The sequence below is a fragment of the Lampris incognitus genome, chromosome 10 (assembly GCF_029633865.1).
Source record: "Lampris incognitus isolate fLamInc1 chromosome 10, fLamInc1.hap2, whole genome shotgun sequence".
Taxonomy (NCBI): Eukaryota; Metazoa; Chordata; class Actinopteri; order Lampriformes; family Lampridae; genus Lampris; species Lampris incognitus.
The window spans coordinates 16337342-16359859 of NC_079220.1; the positions used below are offsets into that span (position 1 = coordinate 16337342).

The 22518-nt window shown below is 43.9% G+C and overlaps 1 protein-coding gene across 1 annotated transcript in view; it reads left to right on the plus strand.

Annotated features, from left to right (window-relative positions):
• Positions 1–22518, plus strand: part of LOC130119314 (myosin-11-like) — a 52310-nt gene that overhangs the window by 28474 nt on the left and 1318 nt on the right. Inside the window, exons 21-41 of the mRNA XM_056287773.1 lie at positions 325–433; positions 596–727; positions 1235–1441; positions 2352–2489; positions 3588–3711; positions 5247–5418; positions 5650–5862; positions 6916–7060; positions 7480–7686; positions 7805–7909; positions 8727–8879; positions 10132–10380; positions 10984–11196; positions 13381–13593; positions 14136–14297; positions 16184–16312; positions 18079–18167; positions 19434–19557; positions 20202–20410; positions 21570–21678; positions 21785–21957. Of these exons, the coding sequence (XP_056143748.1) occupies positions 325–433; positions 596–727; positions 1235–1441; positions 2352–2489; positions 3588–3711; positions 5247–5418; positions 5650–5862; positions 6916–7060; positions 7480–7686; positions 7805–7909; positions 8727–8879; positions 10132–10380; positions 10984–11196; positions 13381–13593; positions 14136–14297; positions 16184–16312; positions 18079–18167; positions 19434–19557; positions 20202–20410; positions 21570–21678; positions 21785–21957 (3375 nt within the window). The remainder of the gene's footprint in view (positions 1–324; positions 434–595; positions 728–1234; positions 1442–2351; positions 2490–3587; positions 3712–5246; positions 5419–5649; positions 5863–6915; positions 7061–7479; positions 7687–7804; positions 7910–8726; positions 8880–10131; positions 10381–10983; positions 11197–13380; positions 13594–14135; positions 14298–16183; positions 16313–18078; positions 18168–19433; positions 19558–20201; positions 20411–21569; positions 21679–21784; positions 21958–22518) is intronic.

A 22518-nucleotide genomic window follows, 5' to 3' on the forward strand; every position in this document is an offset into this window, starting at 1 on the left:
CAAGAGCATTTGACTACCGTATATGATAAGGGGGTCACCCGGACTCCCTGTGAGGATATGCACATGTTGGCATTACCCAGAGGAAAATAATTTGAACATTGGGAGAAAATGCAAACTCCACATAATCTACATGTGTACATTATTCTTGATAAACCTATACATATTTAGCTCACACACAAACACACATTTTCTTTAACGCTTTCATATCCCTCACTTTTTGACCACAGTCTCAGCCTTTCTAATAAACATATAAACAGACTTAAACTACGCTACTAGTAGCCTTTGATTTCTTGTGTGTGTGTGTGTGTGTGTGTGTGTGTTCAGAGGGTTCAGCAAAAGGCAGCAGCAGCTGAGTGCCATGAAGGTGATCCAGAGAAATTGTGCCTGTTATCTTAAACTCAAGAACTGGCAGTGGTGGAGACTCTTCACTAAGGTACACACACACACACACACACACACACACACACACACACACACACACACACACACACACACACACACACACAAGAAGCAGACTGAAACAAAAACTCCTAAAACAAGCCTTGCTGCTGATCTTTGGACATGACTGGTTCTGTGTTGTGTCTCTGTCATTCAGGTGAAGCCGCTGCTGCAGGTGACCAGACAGGAAGAGGAAATGGGTCAGAAGGAGGAAGAGCTTAAGGCAGCAAAGGATGTGGCAGCCAAGACGCAGTCTGAACTGAAGGAGATCAGCCAGAAACACACACAGGTCAAACCGATAACAGGACCGACACAAACACACTCACTGTCCTTTGCTTATTCATGTGCTATGGTGTGTATGACCCGTTTTACATGCATGGCACTTTGCCCATGATCAGTAGAAAAACAGCTTTACGAACAACCATAAATAAAATCCAACCAACCAGATGCTTTTTTTAACCAACCCCGTGCGATGAAAATAAAACAGTGGAACTAGTAGGCATGATACAAAAGCATAGAAAATCTGTTTCTAGAAATTATTTAAAAAACCAGCCAATTTGTTCTGTTCCTGCTGCTTTTTCTCTGTCACTGAAACACCCGACACACACAAACATACAAACCATTTCTTTCCTTTTCTCTTTCCTTCATACACATATACCTAGATGAACATTTTTGCACTCTCTCTCTCTCTCATGCCCACACAATTTTAAGTTCACTCTCTTACACACATCCATACACGTGCACACCTTCCTCCCCACTCACCAAATCCTGTGTGTGTGTGTGTGTGTGTGTGTAGTTGGTGGAGGAGCGGACCCAGCTGGAGTCCAAACTCCAGGCAGAGACGGAGCTGTACGCTGAGGCAGAGGAGATGAGGGTGCGTCTGGAGGCAAAGAAGCAGGAGTTGGAGGAGGTGCTGCATGAGATGGAAGCACGGCTGGAAGAGGAAGAGGAGCGTTCCAGCAATCTGCAGCAAGAGAGAAAGGAGATGGAGCAGCATATACAGGTGGGGACTGACAGAGCTGAAATGCCCGACTGTTTAGAGAAGTCATTACTTTATGGCTACTTTGATTTATTTATAAATTTGGGGGGAAATTATAGCACTCTAGTTTTATGATTGTCACAATACACTAAGCGAGACGGTGAGAAGCAAACTTCTACAAAACATGTTTCAAGAAAAGCTATTGGATTGACAGCAGAACTACGCCCATAAAGTTGTTGTATAATACAAACCCTAGCGTAGCGGTCTATTCCATGGGGATCGCCGGTTTGAATCCCCATGTTACCTCCAGCTTGGTCGGGTGTCCCTACAGACACAATTGGCTGTGTCTACGGGTGGGAAGCCGGATGTGGGTATGTGTCCTGGTCGCTGCACTAGCGCCTCCTCTGTTCGGGGCGGGGGCGGGGCTGGGGGGAATAGCGTGATCCTCCCACGCACTACGTCCCCCTGGTGAAACTCCACACTGTCAGGTGAAAAGAAGCGGCTGGTGACTCCACATGTATAGGAGGAGGCATGTGGTAGTCTGGAGCCCTCCCCGGATCAGCAGAGGGGGTGGAGCAGCAACCGGGACGGCTCGGGAGAGTGGGGTAATTGGCCAGATACAGTTGGGGAGAGAAAAAAAGGGGGGAAATGAAAAAAAAAACGTATGCAAACAATTTCTAATAACTACATCATTTATCCAAACTGAGTTCCGACTAACTCAATCCTGTTTATTTCCTGGTAGAGGTTGAAATTTGTTGCATTCAGTTACTGAACCAGAGCCACAGATGATTTGTACTCTGAACTTCACTGATATTGCAAATTTTACTTGGGATTTCCTTTGTCCCCCGAATTTCCCCCTGGTTACTCCACCATGGGACTGCTGCCCTATTCAGCGTTGTTTGCATTACGTTAACCAAGTGTTACCATCCCTCAGCTAATGGAGGCTCATCTGGAAGAGGAGGAGGATGCACGTCTGAAGCTGCAGCTGGAGAAGGCAGCGGTGGAAGGAAAGATCAAGAAACTGGAGGAGGATGTTCTGCAAATGGAGGACCAGAATAACAAACTACAGAAGGTGTGTGTGTGTGTGTGTGTGTGTGTGTGTGTGTGTGTGTGTGTGTGTGTGTGTGTGTGTGTGTGTGTGTGTGTGTGTGTGTGTGTGTGTGTGTGTGTGTGTGTGTGTGTGTGTGTGTGTGTGTGCACGCACACCAGTTGCTCGGGGATGTTTTCTTGTGAGGGATAAATATATTGTTCCCACAGGCGAAAAGACTCATTTTATGGCAAGGACTGGGTTAACTATAGGGTTCAAGATGAATTAAAATAAGGTTAGATTAAGTTATAGTTAGTCTATATCTTTATTAGAGGATGATGCAACTTTCTCAGGATTAGTTTGCCCTCCTTGGGGACTTTGGTGAGAACATTGTCCAGGTCAGCATAGAAGGTCTCCTTTACTTCATTGTGTGTGTGTGTGTGTGTGTGTGTGTGTGTGTGTGTGTGTGTGTGTGTGTGTGTGTGTGTGTGTGTGTGTGTGTGTGTGTGTGTGTGTGTGTGTGTGTGTGTGTGTGTGTGTGGACAACTTGGAAGCGTTATTCTCTGGGGAAAAGAAAAAAACTATAGAACCACAGGGGATAAATAAGAATTTCCAGCTTATATACCCTCAAGTTGGAGGGTGATGATACTGAAGTAGAATTTGTTTTTCAATAAATCGGATATCCCATCAACATCTGCAGCTGATTAGGAAGACTTGGAAGGACCTCTGTCCGTCAACGAATCGACATAAACGCTCAGCAACCTGAAGATCTCACCGCTAAACTACAGAGCGTTTGACTGGTTGGAATAGGATTTCCTTTTTTTCTATTTTGAGGTGGTTTGATTTTGCCGTTACACCCTTCTACTAGCTTCTGTCCAGACCGATACCATTGGGTCAGCTACAAAACAGTACCTACAAAAAGGTATGGGATGCAAGGGTGTCCCCTCTCTCCTTTATTATTTGTGACTCTACTGAGTCTCTGGTTATTGCCCCCCTCAAGTGAATGTATTTAGGTCTGGATAATGTCTTCACAAAAACAGAAGAATGTTTGTGTGTGTGTGTGTCTGTGTGTCTGTGTCTGTGTGTGTCTGTATCTATGTGTGTGTGTTTGTTTATTCTCATCTCTTTCCCCTGTTTTCCCAGGAACGGAAACTTCTTGAAGAGCGGATGGCCGACTTGAGCTCTAATTTAGCTGAGGAGGAGGAAAAGTCCAAGAACTTGACTAAACTCAAGACCAAACATGAATCCATGATCTCTGAACTAGAGGGTGAGACAACACTACACCCAGTGACATTTCACCGCTGCACCTAACACCTCCACCAGCTCTTTGTTCTGTCCATTTTTTTTCATGTACAGATGATGGAACAGGAGGCATACAATGAGAGGAGAAAAAGTTTAGGTGATTATAGAAGTGTTATTGAAATCCATCTACCATCAAAGAAAACAGAAAACAGCAACCCAAAAAAAATGAGACCAGCAAAAACACACAACCTTTCACCTTAGCTGTTCTAATATGTGTATCCAACATGGATGCAGATCTCCCTCTTACCACTTGTCCTTTTGATAAGCTAAAGAGTTTTTTTTTTTTTTTAGATGAGGTTAAATACATTTACATTCACAGTTTGTATACTTTTGTATTAATCAGACTTGTGATCACATGAAATATTGTAATGAGACTTTATATGACATATGATAGATAATCAGTGACAATGCTACAGGCTTTAACCGCAATTTGAAAACAACGGTTGATGGCAACTTTGATTATAGATGGCCACAGGATGGTTTTGAAAAGAAGTTACTATTTTGAAAATGTCTTTTTTAGTTTATTTACTCAATTATACTGAATTATGCATGTTGCAGGCTTGATTGACAACAGTATAGACCAGTAACACATTTTTAAAGCATAGTGTTCAGCCTGATTCCTTGTTTAACACAACGATGACACACTTAGAGAGTAGTTCTGAGATTTTCAAAGTGGGGAAAGAGTAGACAGAGGATATTAAACTTTATGACTTGTGTCATAAGATAGATGTGTTATAGGATCTTGGAGATATACTTGCCAGAAGTCAGTTAACAAGAGAGAGTCTATGTAGAGCCTGCTTAGTCATCCAGGTGGTAAGATTACACACACCAAAAAAAAAAAAAAATTAAATATATTCAAGTGACCAACACGGGGATCGCCGGTTCGAATCCCCATATTACCTCTGGCTTGGTCGGGCATCCCTACAGACACAATTGTCCGTGTCTGCGGGTGGGAAACTGGATGTGGGTATGTGTCCTGGTCACTGCACTAGCACCTCCTCTGGTCAGTTGGGGCGCCTGTTCAGGGGGGGAGGAGTAACTGGGGAGAATAGCGTGATCCTCCCACATGCTACGTCCCCCTGGTGAAACTCTTCACTGTCAGGTGAAAAGAAGCGGCTGGCAACTCCACATGTATCGGAGGAGGCATGTCGTAGTCTGCAGCCCTCCCCGGATTGGCAGAGGGGGTGGAGCAGTGACCGGGATGGATTGGAAGAGTGGGGTAATTGGCCAAAATTCGATTGGGGAGAAAAAAAGCGGGGGGGGGGTGATACATGTGGATGGCTATTGTAGGATTTGAAGACATTCTGCCATTCAGCCGATTGGCTTCCTCAGTTTTGATGTCAGAGATCCCGGTGGAGACCTGACATCACAAGTGACAAGGCCAAATGGAGAGATGAGAGCAGTCCACTTGAGTGTATTTAAGTGTGTGTGTGTGTGTGTGTGTGTGGGTGTGCAGCTTGAAAGAAATTACATGGGTTTTTTTTCTTACCATGTGACCAGTGCGTCTGAAGAAGGAAGAGAAGGGCCGCCAGGACATTGAGAAGGCCAAGAGGAAGATGGAGGGAGAAATGGCTGACCTGCAAGAGCAGTATGCTGACCTGCAGGCCCAGCTGGCCGAGCTGCGAGCTCAGCTGGCCGCCAAGGAGGATGAACTCCAAGCCACCCAGGCCAGGTGAGCCGAACCGAGAGATAGAAAAATCAGTCAAATCAAACAGGTCCTCCATTCATCACACTCGGTTGCTACATGGTGGATGCTGATTTCTGCGTCAGTCATTGGAAATGAAACTCAAAGTAGATTTCAGGTTTGCTATTACATTAGATGTGTTTGAAACTCAAATGTCCCTTTACTGATCTCACCCCTCTCTTTATCTGGACATCTCTTCTTTCTCTGTCTCTCTCCCAGGGTGGAGGAGGAGAGCGGCCAGCGGGCAGCTGCAGTAAAGCGGGTACGGGAACTGGAGGCCCTGCTGGGAGAGCTCCAGGAGGACCTGGAGGCGGAGAGGGCGGCAAGGGGGAAGGTCGAGGCGGCCCGCCGGGACCTCGGAGAGGAGCTCAACGCCCTGCGTACCGAGCTAGAGGACAGTCTGGACATCACCGCCGCCCAGCAGGATCTACGGTTCGAAGAGTCACACACATGGCATATAGGATGGGATGAATAAATTCTCGATTTGGGTTATATACAGATTATAATTTCCAGGGCAGTTAGTTTATTACAGACCTGTGTCACATCTGGGGAAAAATTTCCATGTTAACGAATCATTACACGAAATGGCATTTCATTCGGGTGAGATTTAGTGAGGTGAGGGAGATTGATTTGACTAACAACCATTCACTGCCAGGCATTTTTAGAAGAATATGGACATTGATATGCTGTTGGCTAGTTTCAGTTTGGTGGTAGATCAATCGACCTCTCAGTCTCACTCCCATTCAGTCATTGGACATTTTTGTAGTTGTATACCCGCAAGTGTAGGGTGACTGTATTTGTCAGGAAGAGCAAAACATTCTTGTCAATACAAAAGTAAAACATTTTTTGTGATTTTCTAAAACAGTGTTTAATAGTTGCAAGTGTGGATAAAAGAGGTAACAAGAATGACAATATGTCATTTCACAGGACCTATAAATTCAGTATCTTATTCTAAATGCTTGTTTCACCAACAAGTTAGTAACTAGGAAACTTGAAAATTGTGACTGTCTTTTGATATTGTGTCTTGATTCTTTATATTTAATTCTAACATGGTCCCTGTTTATTTATGTAATCAGTTACTTTTAGGTTGTATTAGTTCCCTTGAATCACTTTCAACTTGTTTATGCTTTTCTGTATGCTGCTGCTGTGAAATCTTAATTTCCCCTCAGGCATCATTCATGTGTCATCTGATATCTAATGATACAAAGTGTACAAGTTTGAAATATTGGCAATGGGGAAAAATTCCATTCATCTTCAAAACGATTTGGTCTGTTTCAAGACAAAAGAGCGATCGACTAGATTTCAACCTATTTGCTTCTTGAAATCTCTTAAGCTTTGCATTGGAGGTACAAGTTAAACTACGTTACCTCATCAGCACATTTGTTTCTACTTAAAAGAAGACATCAACATCATGGTTATTGTTAAAACAGACATTAATTGGAGAATGATGCCTGTCTGACTGAGGGCTGTTCGTGTTGTTGTCAGTGCAAAGCGTGAACAGGAGGTGACCATGCTTAAAAAGGCCATGGAAGAGGAGGGAAGGAGCCATGAGGCCCAGGTCCAGGACATGAGACAGAAACACAACCAGGCTGTAGAGGAGTTCACTGAACAGCTGGAGCAGGCTAAGAGGGTGGGTAGTGCAAGCCCCCCATCTCGCTCTCTCTCTCTCAACCCTAATCTTCACAAAGGATAAAAATAACCCAAATTTAAACCAAACCTCTACTCTTGACCTTAAACCTGAGCCCATTTCCACAGACTAACTTTGATACTAAACTTAAAGCCTAAGCCTAACTATAACTGTAACTGTAACCCTAGACGTAAACCTAACTCCTTGCCCCAAAATAACACTTTTCCTCACGGGGACCTAAAAAATGTCTCTACTAAATGGTTTGTGATTTTATGATCCTTATGAGGATATTTGGTCTTCATGAGTGTACACAAACACACACACACACACACACACACCAAATAACTGACTGCCTCGGCAACAGAGCAGGAGTCCTCCATGTGAAACACCATGACTCCCCCAGTGTCTCCTTCTCCCTCCAGGTGAAGGCCAGTCTGGAGAAGACCAAGCAGGCCCTGGAGAAGGAGTCAGCTGACCTGAGTGCCGACCTGCGTTCCCTTGCCAGCAGCAAGCAGGACTTGGAGCACAAGAAGAAGAAGGTCGAAGGTCAGCTGGCTGACCTGCAGTCGCGCTTCATCGAGAGCGAGCGGCAGAAGACTGAGCTGGGCGAGCGGGTCTCCAAGATGACTGTGAGTAGAGTACAGGGGACACCGCTGCATATTCAGAATTACGACGACCCCAAGTCTCGTCTCTGATCTTGAGCGTCCATTATTTTTATTAATCTATTTTCCTCTCTGTCTACACCAGGTGGAACTGGACAGCGCCACAGGTCTGTTGAACGAGGCTGAGGGGAAGAACATCAAGCTAAGCAAAGATGTCTCCAGTCTGACCTCCCAGTTACATGATGCACAGGTAAGTGTCAACGCCCGTTTAGATTAGGATAACATGTTGTAGAAATAGTTCTCTCATTCTCTGTGAGATGTCATGATACAATATTAGGGACAGTGGCTCCAAATTAGCTCTCATTGGAAACCCTTACATCCATTTCATTTTTTTTTAAACCTTTAGCAGTTCATACATGTATTGTCACTGACAAATATTCAGACAAATAACTAAAAGAAATACTGTATCACCCCTCAATTGTGTCATTTTATACTGCTATATTCCAATATCAATGTTTATCATATAGGTTGCAACAAATGCATCAAGGCTACAGAGAGCAAATTTGAATCCATGCCTTGTAAACATTAGTTTCCAAGGTAAAGGTGTGACCAGTTAATCAACAAACCAATTAACCACTGTTTATTGTCCCAAAGGGAAACTGGATGCGCAGTCAGGTGAATGCATAAATAAAAACAACTTGAAACAAATGCATTAGAAAACTAACTGTACGCATAAAACAAATACATAAATGCCAAAAAGTCTTCAAAATCAAATCAATTCCAGCACATAGAAAACAAATTGGTGCAAAAAAAGGGAAAAGTGGGCCATGTCACTGTCCCATGAGCTGATTTAGCTTGGTGACACAATAGGGCAAAAAGACATTTTTCCTCAGTGAAGACATAAAAGGGGAACAGCAAGACAAGAAAGTGATGGCCTGTGGATTAAAACAAGCTGAAAAGACCATGAATAAGACAGCATGACAAATAAAAACCCTTCAGTTGTGTGTCCTTTCCCCATGCCAAACAAACTCCCTTGTTCTATATCTTCACTGCCCATCTTTATACAGGAGCTGTTGTCAGAGGAGACGCGGCAGAAGCTGAACCTGTCAGGCCGACTACGGCAGACAGAGGAGGACAGGAACAGCCTGATAGAGCAGCTGGAGGAGGAGAGTGAAGCCAAAAGGGCCGTGGAGAGGCAGGTTTCCAGCCTCAACATGCAGGTCAGTGATGTCACACACAGACAAAGGTCAGTCCTTTTATACAGAGGGAGAAGTCCGCTTCATCATTCTGTCTGTTGCAGAGAAAGGTCAGAACGGCTCCACTGAAGGACAGCCTGCTACCTTTAAACAGCAACTAAACTCAAAACCACTTTTGTGGGCTTGTTGTCATCTATAACCATCTGTCTCAGATAAGTGCTTGGCTGATCTTGGAAACAATTGATGTAAAGCATAGCAGGATAACCGCTGCAGCTAATAGAATTAATGATGGCTCCTTCTGATTTTGCTGTATTTATGAGACCACATTGATAACACTATTGACTGTTTTCATTGCGACACCTAAATCAAACAGACCCATCGTTAATGTTATTAGCTGCAGCTGTGTTAGTCCTGCTATGCTTACATCATTGGTCCCAAGATCAGCCCAATATTTAGATGGCTCACATTTAGATAATGGCACACTCACAAAAGTGGTATGGGCTCTAGCTGCTCTTTAAAGAGATAGGTCAGTGTTGTACTCAGAGATCCAGGCAGGCAGATCAGAAGTGTGAAGTTTGATTTATGGTTCCGGTCAGGGTGGCAGTGGGGCTCGTGTCTCCAAAGCTATGCAAGGGACTACGCTGTAGCCTATGGTCACCTCCTCAAAAATATAACTGCACGTCGAGGCTAAACAGACATTGTAAAAGCTGTGATTCGTTTGTTTGGGCCACTTTCCTGCTACTTAATTCCATTGCTGGCACCCAGCAGTTCATCCATCTCTCGCATTCAGTGAACAGACATTGCAAATTCCCCATCCTCCTGCCTCAACATGTTCTGTGAGCTTACAGATCATTTTGTGTGTGACAACGTAGCATGCACTGCACTGCCATCTAGTTTTGTGGCAGTGCTATAACAACCTACGGTTTGTGTCTATGCAGCAGTATAAATTAAATACTACACTATATGTACCTACAGTGAGGCACCACGGTCACCTCGATGCAGAACCATAAATGCCATACACAGTTATCTCACGAATTTGTCATGCTGTGCAATCACTGTTGCATTTTTTAAAGACTAGTCAATGGGATTTAGCAGTCAGTGCTGAAACACAGCCATTTAAATTCTATTGCAGAGCAGTTAAAAAAAACGGCTGAATGCTCACGTACAGAAAGATAAGCGCTATCAAACCTGAGGCCATCCAAAAACCATTTAAAGAAATATGAGTCATTTGTAAGCTAACTCAGAACTCCACCCGTTTTCCACCTGGTCATTTCAGCTATCTGACTCCAAGAAGAAGATGGACGAGCTGTCGGCGACGGTGGAACTGCTCGAGGATGGCAAGAAGCGTCTCCAACGTGACCTGGATGCAGCCAACAGCGATTACGAAGAGAAGGCCTCGGCCTACGACAAGCTGGAGAAGAGCAAGAACCGTCTGCAGCAGGAGCTGGAGGACCTTCTCATGGACCTAGACAGCCAGAGGCAGCTGGTCTCCAACCTGGAGAAGAAGCAGAAGAAGTTTGACCAGGTCTGACAGTAGGACTGCCACCTTAAAAATATACCGTTTGATATACTTGGAACAAAAATGTAGAGAAATGTAGGCAAGTCCAAATTTATATTCAAATTTGAGCATTAAAATTGTCTTGAATTTCAAGGCTAAATATCCAGGGGCCAGTAATGAATTGTGTGTGAGAATGCTTTGACTGGTCGTAATGGTTTGACTGATGAAGTGATTAAAAAATGTTTGTTGTGCCAATTAGGAATCTCACCTAACAATGTGAAATTATTTACATTGTCATTCAAGTCAAATCCACATAAAAGGTGTATTATATAGGGACACAGGAAATTTCCCTCCAATATACACCCAAGGACACAGTAATTAATGTCTGATGAACTTAATATTTGCCACATAAAGGATCAAACCAGGGTTCTCCCATTAGGAAGATGACAGAACGAACACCTAGGTCATCCTGAACATGTGAAATGGCAATGTTAACTGATATGTCTATTAAAAAAAAATGCAGGTGGCATTTTCCACACATCTCTTGACCCTCTGCTGGAATAATTCAACCACGAGGTTCACACAGCTTCACCTTTCCTCTCCTCTCATTATGGCCCGGCTGTATGTCAGATGTTGGCGGAGGAGCGAGCGGTGTCCATCAAGTGTGCTGAGGAGCGGGACCACGCGGAGGTCGAGGTGAGGGAGAAGGAGACGCGGGTGCTGGCTCTGAGCAGAGCCCTGGATGAGAGTCAGGGGATGCTGGAGGAGACAGAGAAAAACCTGAAGACCCTCCGAGCCGAGATGGAGGACCTCATCAGCTCCAAGGACGACGTGGGCAAGAACGTAAGATATATAATGACTTATGACTAAATGAACTCACATGGGGAATATCACTTATAAATATGTACAGTGGAAATACATACAGTGATCAAATCGGTCCAGGTGGATACAATCACTATAAGCAGTTTACACTGTGTTCATGATACATTTTAGAGCTTGATTACACCTGTAGATTAGTAGATAGTCAGTTTGGTAAAGTTATTATCCTAGATGGAGATTTTAAGTCTTTGTTTAGTGGCTTAAGTCTCTTGACCACGCTTTTAATACCTTCTTTCCAGAGGATGTTATCGTAGCAAGATTTACAGGTTGAGTAAAGCTGTTTACATTTCCTGGTGTCATTCCCTCTCCATGGCCATGTTTCCACCCAAAGTACTTGGAACTTTTAGCCCCAGGACCTACTTTTCAGGGACCATAAAGATTCATACAGCCCATTGTTGTCTGCGTTTCCACCGTGGTCTAAAGACTCGCAAAGATTAGGCACATTAGTCCACTGACGTATGACCCAGCAATGCATCCAGACAGTCAAACCCTTTGCTGGTCTGCTGGCCAGAGCCGCTTCTGTTATTGTGGTCCTCAATTTTCTTGTCATTTTGTTTTAGCTTTTTAAGCTTCTCCTGGCACTGTTTCCTAGTGTGAACAATGTTCAGCTTGCCTAACTTGCAGGAGATTTTCACGTACACCTTATCATTGTGGGTCGCTGTTTCCAATTCCTGGTGGGTTTCATCCTCCTGCATAAATGCTCAGTGAGGCCTGGACTTTGTCGTCGGTCCATCTGTCATATGATTTCTTCTGTAACTCCATGTCGATGTGTTGAAGCGCTTCTTCTTCTTCTTCTTCTTCTTTCGGCTTGTTCCCTGTTTCCCAAGGGTCACCACAGCAGATTTGATAGTTTCCATCGGTACCCTGTGAGGTCACAGCACCGATGGCGATCTTGCCAATCCGCATAACGATTTGGCAAAATTTTACATCGGCTGCTCTTCCTGACACAACCACTAACCAGATGAACAGGGGCACAGGCAGGGCTCGAAATTAACTTTTTTCCTCAGTGTCCCACAACTGTCCCGAATTCTACTTTGTATTGTCCCGGATATAACCAACAGTGTCCCAAATTTTAATTCTTGTCGTCGCCCCCCCCAATTATGCAGAATACATATAATCTGATCCTTTTTTGTCACTTAATCATCACACCATGGACTCTGGTCCACCATATAAGTTTAAAATACTTATTCTTTTATTAAACATATGAATATTAGTTTCGGGACTTTGGGGAGTCGGCAGTCATTTCGGGAGTCGGCAGTATTGGGGCTTGCATCAGGGGGCTGTTTATTCAACCACCTCAGCATTTCTTTCTTCTTCTTCTTTTAACTGTTGTTGGTGATGGTCTATCGCTCTGGCTCTATGAATGTCACATTGGCGCGAGTCAAGCAGCAGCCACTGGCAGGGTGGATGACGAAGAATGCATTCTATGATTTGCACGAACAGGTGATTGACTGCCTGTAAGCCTTCTGTAGTTTCGCCGTTCACACGTTTTTATTAAATTATTCAAACGACAAAGTAACGTCTACTCATAATTAATGAGTATAACACCTATTTCGAAGTTTACTTTGACATTTTTTTTCACTGTCCCGGAATTGTCCCAGACAAAATATATTTGTGCCCCAGTAGGATTTTTTATGGTCCCCGGAACATCGGGACATCGTTAATTTCGAGCCCTGGGCACAGGTAAAGCGCTGGATGCCATCCCGGTATTCATGGACTTGAGCCCATGCCTGTTGCCATGTTGATGTGTTGAGGCACAATGAACAAAAAACAAACCGGTTTGCTGCTGATTTTTTTAAAAAGCAGTTGAAATAAATTGCTGCGAATACTCGACCAATCAGAAATGTGAGGGGGGCGGCAGAGGGGGTGGAGCAGCGACCAGGACGGCTCAGAAGAGTAATTGGCCAGATACAATTGGGGAGAAAAAATAAAAACAAATGTTCAACGCTGCAAGCTCTACTCCCCAAAGTTCCTGTACATTTGGAAAATATTACCCCTGAGCAGAGACTTTTAGCAGAGGAAAATAATGTCCCTAGAACTTAATTTAGACCCTGGTCCCTGCAGTAGAAATTTCCTCAAAAGGTTCCTAGTTCCTGGGGAAAGTTCCTATGGTGAAAACATGGCTCATCTCCCACCATCTACCCTCAGGTCCATGACCTGGAGAAGGCCAAGCGTGGCTTGGAGGCCATGTTGGAGGAGATGAGGACCCAGATGGATGAGTTGGAAGATGAGCTGCAGGTTGCCGAGGATGCCAAACTGCGCCTGGAGGTCAACAGTCAGGCCCTCCGAGCCCAGCATGAGAGAGAGCTGCAGGGCCGTGACGAGATGGGAGAGGAGAAGAGGAGGCAGCTCTTTAAACAGGTGGAGTACATTTACATTTGCTCTTATATTTAGATTTACCCATGTAGGAGATGAAGACATTTTTTCCAAAGTGACTTAAAAGAGAGTCAGCAGTTAGCAGATAAATTTGAGTGTTACCAATGGGCATCCTAAAGGGCTACACAGTAATCATATCATAGTAATACTATATGAAGTAGCTGTAGTAGTACATTTGCCACATAGTAATCATATTATTACCATAGGTGCATGTCATTTCAAGTGTATTTTGTGGGAGTGTGCCTTAGATCATCAAGAGGCGGTGAAAAAGAAAACCAGGAAGTGAAAAGCATATTTACATTATACACAAATTATCACCATAATGGCAGGAGATGTCAAATACAGGTGGGGGGGGGGGTGTGCAGTAGTAGACACTGATAATGGTGTTTAAGTAATTATGGATGCAATGCAATGGTAACAGCTGTTCCTTTCGCTCTCACCTCTTTAAACCTCATTATCCTTGTTGCTCTCTCTGTCTAAACTAACTCCTTCTCTACAAATACTGTCTTACCCCCCACCACCACCAGGTACGTGAACTGGAGATGGAACTGGAGGAGGAGAGGAAACAACGTGGTCAGGCATCGGCCTCCAAGAAGAAGCTGGAAGGAGAGCTGAAGGACCTGGAGGACCAGCTGCAGACCATCAGCAGAGGGCGCGAAGAGGCCCTTAAGCAGCTCCGTAAGATCCAGGTCAGTCAAGTCAAGTCCATATTATTTGTATAGCCGAATATCACAAATTTGTTAGGGATGAGAAGATTTTTTTTTCCCAAAAATGTATCAAATCTATGTCATCACATATATTTCATCAATGTATACCCTCTAAAATAATGAAGATCAGGTAGGACTGGGCAATCATTTAATATCATTTGTCGTCTAGCAAATGGTATTGTATCAGGATGAAATTCGGATATTTCATACCATGAGACACAGCTTTGTTGTCTAAATCAATGATAACAATCTATTATCTAAAATTTTTCACAAAATGAGGTCTGAAATATTTGAGGGAGTATTGTTTGAAAACTAGTTTTGGTTTGATATACTTGACATTACAAAACAGTTCAATGTGATGAACCTCAGCTGGAGTCTTAAATGTGGTTATTATGCATATGTGAGTAGACATGACATATCAACATAATGCAAAATTCCTTATGACTATCTTGATAATAATCTTTTCCATATTGCCCAGCAGTAGGATTCAGTTTGTAAAAGTGTGACTATTTTGTCTCCTAAGAAATAACAATCCTTTTAAAATGTAACATAATTTAGATATGTGCTGTCAATAATTTTGAAATTGTATGCCCTCAATGGCTCACACCTTACAATGTTACGATTTCATTTAGCAGACACTTTTATCCAAAGCGATGTACATCTGAGAGTTAATATAACACAAGCAAGGATCTAGTCAGGAAGCGACAACGCAAATAAGTGCCAAAAACTAGGTTCAAGTCCAATAGGACATAGGTGTCAACAGGCAGTGCACAAAGGCAATGAATGCATAGGGTGCATAGAAGCAATTTTTTTAATATATATATGTATACTATATATTAAGACCATCAGGTGTGGAGGTGTTCAAGAAAGAGCTGGGTCTTGAGCTTCTTCTTAAAGATGGAGGGAGGACTCGGTGGATCGAATGGAGTTCGGTAACTCATTCCACCACTGAGGAACTACAGAGGAGAAGAGTCTGGCTAGTGACTTAGGGCCCCGTTGTGGCGGAAGTGCCAGGCGCCTTTCAATGGCAGAGCATAGTGAGTGGGACTGAGTGTAGACCTGAATGAGGGAGTTCAGGTAGGTGGGAGCTGTTTTAGTTGCTGTTTTGTATGCAAGCATTTGATGCGGGCAGCAACTGGGAGCCAGTGGAAGGATATGAACAGCGGAGTAACATGTGCTATTTTGGGTTGGTTGAAGACCAGATGCGCCACCGCGTTCTGGATCATTTGCAGAGGTTTGAAAGTGCATGCAGGGAGACCTGCCAGTAAGGAGTTGCAGTAGTCAATGTGTGATATTACAAGAGCCTGTACCAGGAGTTGTGCTGCATGCTCAGACAGGAAGGGTCTAATTTTCCTGATGTTGTACAGGGCAAATCGGCATGACCAAGCAATCGAGGCCATGTGAACCTTAAAGGTTAGTTGGTCATCAGTCATGACACCCAGGTTTCGGGCAGACTTTGTGGGCATGAGCTGGGTTGATCCGAGCTGGATCTTGATCTGTTGTTGAAAGGATGGACTGGCTGGGATGACAAGGTGCACAGTCTTAGATAGGTTCAGCTGAAGGTGGCATTCTTTCATCCATGCAACGATATCAGCAAGGCATGACGATATCCATACTGAGACCTTACCTGAGGGTAAAAAGGTATTGAATAATTTTGAAATCCTTGCTGTGAAAATTATTATATAAAGTGAAAATAGCTTTTTTTATATAGTCAAATCATGATTTCTAAATATACAATTTCATTATAACTCATCAATTTACTCCAACTCAGCAAAAGCCATAGTCAAAAACCAAGTCAACCAGCTCTTGCAGATGTTTGTTTCCCATAATAGCTAATTTCCCTGCCATATTGTTGTTGCTCTCCACAGGGCCAGGTGAAAGAGCTCCAGAGGGACCTTGAAGAGTCACGAGCGGCCCAGAAGGAGGTGTTCTCCTCAGCCAGAGAGTCTGAGAGGAGGGCCAAAGCCATGGAGGCTGACATCCTTCAGCTTCAGGAGGTACGACTGCCCCAAAAGTTACGATGCTGAAACTCAGCAGATTCAGAAGTCCTCAGAAGAAAGTCAGTTTAGTAGCAGGAGCAACAGAGGCAGTCAGAAATGAGGCAGTCTAAGGTCAATGGTGAGTTTTGAACCTGCCATGATTTGACATTTACAATCAACATGTGAAGAACTAAAGACAATGCTGCACTGGTTCCCTCTGCCTGACTATAAATGTTGCATTAACAACATTAACTTCATTAAAGATGCATCAAGTCAAGTTTAACTGTATTATCCAACTGGGAAATTCATGTGGTCATTGATGCAAAACATGCATACACAGTAGCAGTAAAACACCAAACAGACAACTTCAACAACACAAACCACAGCAATTCTAAGAGTAGGACTTAAAAGTACCATTTTCTCCCCAAGCCCCAGTTGTGCAAAACAAAAGCCATGGCCATCTGAAATAAGAATGTAAAAATAAATAAACAGCTTGAATAGCAAAAAAATATTAGTGCAGGATGTCTGGGTAGTGTAGTGGTCAGTTCTGTTGCCTAACAACACAGGGATTGCTGGTTCGAATCCCCGTGTTACCTCCAGCTTGGTCGGGCGTCCTTACAGACACAATTGGCCGTGTCTGTGGGTGGTAAGCTGGATGTGGGTATGTGTCCTGGTTGCTGCACTAGCGCCTCCTCTGGTTGGTCGGGGGCCTGTTCGAGGGGGGGGGGCTGAGGGGAATATCGGTATCCTCCCACGCACTATGCCTCCCTAGCGAAACTCCTCACTGTCAGGTGAAAAGAAACGACTGGCGACTCCTCATGTATTGGAGGAGGCATGTGGTAGTCTGCAGCCCTCCCCGGATCGGCAGAGGGGGTGGAGCAGTGACCGGGACGGCTTGGAAGAGTGGGGTAATTGGCTAGATACAATTGGGAAGGAAAAAGGAGGGGGGGAAATCCATATATATATATATATATATATATATATATATATATATATATATATATATATATGTGTGTGTGTGTGTGTATGTGTGTATATATGTATGTATGTATGTATATATATATATTAGTGCAAAGTACAGAGCTGTACATTAATGGCAGCAGGGACAAAGTTTCGCTTGAACCTGGTTGTTTTAATTTTGAGCTGTAGTATTTTGCCCCTCTGAGTCATTTTAAATGTCTGCTTTCAGGAATGAGTAAAATCATCCAGAATGCATTGGACCTGGATACCTGTTTTACTCATTCCTTACACCAGAAATGCTTTGGTAAAGGGTTCTGTCATTCATTGGTATTACGATGAAATCCACCATAGCAACAATAACAAATCTGGCATTTTTTTTCTATGGGTTCAAACTGTCACACTGTTTGATAGGAAAAAAAGATAATTCTAGAGGTAAAGACGCTGAAAAAAGTGATTACCTGTCCAATGTAAATGTACCAGTTACCAGAAGTTTTGAACAGCCACGCATGAATAAATCTTCATACTGACTGTCAAAGAAAATCAAAATGATGATGGTAATGATATGAAGGGTGATCCAGTACAATATGTAATTCTCTCGTAATCGTTCAACTCGTAAGAATAGAGAGGACATCAGGTTGACGTATTTTTCAAAAAGGGCCTTTGAGAAACGGATGAATACAAAACAAATAAAACATCCCTCAACTTAGATACCCTTTTTTCTTTGTATTGTTCCTTTCTCATAGGTGACACCTTTTGTGTATATCTGTATTGTTCCTCCTCTCTTTCCACCTGTCTCTCTTCCTTTCTGTTGCTGTCCACTGCAGGAGCTGTCGGCGGTAGATCGAGCCCGTAAACAGGCGGAGACGGAGAGAGACGAGTTGTCCGAAGATTTGGCCAACAACTCCTCTGGAAAGTGTGTGACACGCCTGCAATTCACCCAACCAACCCCCAACCCCATTCATTCTCTTTTAACATCTCTATGAAACAAGTTAAGAATGAAATAACTGAGTCAGTCCCTCTCTTCATAGTTTGACATACAATCTTCAGATGGTCAGTAAACCAAATCCAAAAAAATCAGTTCTGTACTTTTGTTTTGGAGCCCTCTCATGATGTTAGCCTGGCTGACTTGCACCCCCCCCCCTTTTTCTGCCCAATTGTACTTGGCCAATTACCCTATTTTCCAAGCTTTCCCGGTCGCTGCTCCATCCCCTCTGCTGATCCAGGGAGGGCTGCAGACTAGCACATGCCTGCTCTGATACATTTGGAGTCACCAGCCGCTTCTTTTCACCTGACAATGAGGAGTTTCACCAGGGGGGCGTAATGCATGGGAGGATCACACTGCCCCCCCCCCCCGTCAGCGCACCTATCAGCACTGACAAACAGACAGACAGACCGACAGAGCCAGCACTAACAATTGTCAGTAGTACCATCAATGCTGGTTCTTTGGTACACCTACATCCAACAGAGCTTATTATTATTGATAACTGCGGCTGTGATTATCCCGCTCTGCTAACAACACAGAGTATCAAGACCAACCTGGCATATCTTTACCTTAACATGGTTTTTTTAAGCTTGTAAATGTTAGCAAAGTCACTAAATTATCTGGTGTTTCGGTACTCTTTAAACTATGCTCTCCTCTCCCACCCTTTTCTTACCTCCATCTACTTGATCTACATCATTCATCTACATCTACATCATTCTCCTTCATCTATTTCTCTCTCTTCTCTGGGCAGTTCCGGTGGCGTCTGAACACTGCTTGGCATCTTCCTCATCATATTCATCATATAGTTTATAAGTCCATGATAATCATGTTATCCTCTTTCAATGTTGTATTCTGTAAAGTGTGTAAACACAACATCCATTGCACGTTGTTTGTCTTGGGAGAGAGATCCCTCCTCTGTTACTCTCCCTGAGGTTTCTTCCTATTTTTTCTCCCTGTTAAAGGTTTTTTTTTTTTTTGGGGGGGGGGGAGTTGTTCCTTATCCGATGCGAGGGTCTAAGGACAGGATGTTGTGTTGCTGTAAAGCCCTTTGAGGCAAATTTGTAATCTGTGATATTGGGCTATACAAATAAAGACTTGACTTCTCCTACCCTGTTCTCTCCTCTTCCATCCTGTCCTCCTCTTATTGTCACTTTTTTTCTCTCCTCTCTCTCAACCCCCCCCCCCCAACCTGGTTAGATCTCTTCTGACCGATGAGAAGCGTCGCCTGGATGGGCGCATCAGTCAGCTGGAAGAGGAGCTGGAGGAGGAGCAGGCCAACGTGGAGAGCCTCAACGACAGGCTGAGGAAGAGCCAGCAGTTGGTAGGGAGGAGCAGGGGGGGGGGGAGCATCAGGTGGACTAAATAGGGTTACAGGGAGGATGAATAATTTCTATTAATTAATTTGCTGTTGGGGTTTAGAATTTTTCACTTTTTTTCAAAAATTTTTTTTTCACACTGTTCAATTGTTTGGGTCTAGATAGGGAATATGATGATTTGGGCCAAGCCAATATGAAATACTAACCTCCATGTTGCAACATGCATTGAATCCTTACCATGTGAATGAGGTGTTTCCAGGTTGGCTGCTAGCGGCCCAGAACGACCGCATAAGTAGTTTCCCTTTCTGTTTCTACTTAAAGGGAATCGATCATGAATTTCAACATTAACTCTCTATATACCTTTGTAGGGATAAAACCCCATTAGAAGCCATAATACCGAACAGTCTTCTGTGCATCTCTGAAACGGCATCAAAATTGTTGTACGTTGTATATCTTACACTGTGACCTTGTGTGTGAGGGTGTGTTGTTTCTGTCCCGCCTGCATCAGGATGTACAGCCACTGTTTAGTTGTAGCTCTCTGCACCAACACCACCAAGATAAACTCCTTTCCTTTTATTGAATTTAAAAGTAATTGAGGTTTAAAAGTGATCCCATTCTCCTCCTGACAGCTGTCTCTGTCTTTACTCAGGTGGATCAGCTGGGCAGCGAGCTGACAACAGAGCGCTCCTCCTCGCAGAGCAAGGAGGCATCCAGACAGCAGCTGGAGCGCCTCAACCGGGAACTGAAAGCCAAGCTGCAGGATATTGAGGGCCAGGGCAGGTCCAAGCTCAAGTCCTCCATTGCCAGCCTGGAGACCAAGCTGAGGGAGGCCGAGGAGCAGCTGGAGATAGAGAGCAGGTAGGGGGCATGCTGGGAAAGAGGCTTTCCCCACTCGTGAATGAATTTTGCTGTTGCTTTTTTGGTTTATTTAGTTTGTGAACAACTCCATTAGTAGCCATCATACTGAGCAGTCTTCTCTGTGTCTCTGAAACGCTGTTGAAATTGTGTGGAAAAGTGTCTGTCCTCACGTCAAGTCGATGGTGGACAATCTGTCAAACACCGTCTTACATGACATTTGGTAAAATTCTCTGTAACAGCTGTATGTAGCGTTATCCACATTTTTTCTACATTGTAGCCTGTTTCAATTAAGCCCATCAAAGATATTGGGAAATCAGGAAGTAATGGTTGTAGTTTTCACAGTCACAGAATGCCTACCAGCCACATCACTGACACACACTTTTCCACACAATTTCGGTAGTGTTTCAGAGAGACCACTGCTCATTTTATGGCTGCTAACCTACAACATAGATATAGAGATAATGTTGAAAACCAACATCGTTTCCCTTTAAAAGGGAAAATTCACCGATTTTCAAACTTATGTCTGTCTATCTGCGACAGGGATAGCACATGAAAAAAATCTACAGTTTTTCCTGTTCATTTCTGCATCAGCATTGAAACCGAGTTTTGTCCCGTCCGCCAACTGATGTATCGTGACGTCGGTTGGCAGCTAGAAAAACTAACTGCATAGCAGGGTTTCTAATACTCTACTAGAAAGACAACTGTTCAAAAAAACACATCCTCATTCTCTCAGCTAAGCTACGTTTCCGATGGTGGAAATGACGTCCCACAACACTAGCGCAGAGGATTTTATGGACCGCCATACAGCGACTTGCGTGCAATGCATTCTGGTACATGTAGGCGCTGTGGGAAAGACTGTGTGAGCAGGAGAACAGTGATTTCTCAATCACTGTAGTACACAGTGAGGACTTGCGTGCTTCAGTCGACTACATTACTCATCAGCACTGATTACACATACACAAAATCATCAGTAAAATGTCCCTTTAAGTAAGGTCCTTAACTCCTGTACCTGCTCCTGGGGTGCTGCTACCTGGTTGACCTAATTGCCAGACATTAAAAACAGAATTCCTCTTTAAGGATAAAATGAATAGGTTTGGCATACGAGTGCATAATGGACTGCTGTCCTATAAAGGATTCCTGTTCATTGTGTCATCCACAGGGAGCGCCAGAACAGTGCCAAGGGCCTGCGTCAGAGAGAGAAGAAAGTGAAGGATCTTACCATTCAAATTGAGGATGAGAGGAAGCAGGGACAGCAGTATAAGGACCAGGTAACGCTGCTGTACGCCTGTCAGATATGTGTCCCTCACATATACAACAGGGTGCCGGACAATACTGAGTATGTCACTGAACTCATTTGAATAAATGTCCATGCAGGCGGAGAAGGCCAACTTGCGGGTGAAGCAGCTGAAGCGGCAGCTGGAGGAGACGGAGGAGGAGGCGCAGCGCATGGCAGGGGCACGCAGGAAGCTGCAGCGGGAGCTGGAAGAGGCCTCCGAGGCCAACGACGCCCTCAACAGGGAGGTGGCATCGCTCAGGAGCAAGCTCAGGTACGGGGGCACACACACACACACACACACACACACACACACACACACACACACACACACACACACACACACACACACACACACAAAGCAAAAGAAAGTTCTTGATTGAACACCAGGGTTAGCAAGGCAGGATAGTCACTGGTTTGACTCCCTAGAATGAACTGGGAAATATGTGGAGCACAAGGTTAATTTTCTTCCCCTCAATCAACAATAGCTGTTAAGGTGCTCTTGAGCAACATGTTATCTGTTATCAGGTACTGGTTTCCTAACAAGTACACAAGTATCATAGGTGTGGAGCATTTGTGTGACTTTGTTGTAAACAGAATGATTGGGGATCATTGTCTCAAGTTTGTAATTGGAAGTAGTCCTAGCATTGACAGCACATTTTCAACTGAGTTGCAAACGTTACATGTTATTTACATAATATCCTGATTGCACGCTTAACACTGACATTGTAAAATAGATGCGACTGCATCGGTTCAACGAAGCTAAAGTTAGCTCGTCTAAATCATGTTTTCAGCAAGCCGACAACACAGGAAACTAAGCCGACATCAGAAACAC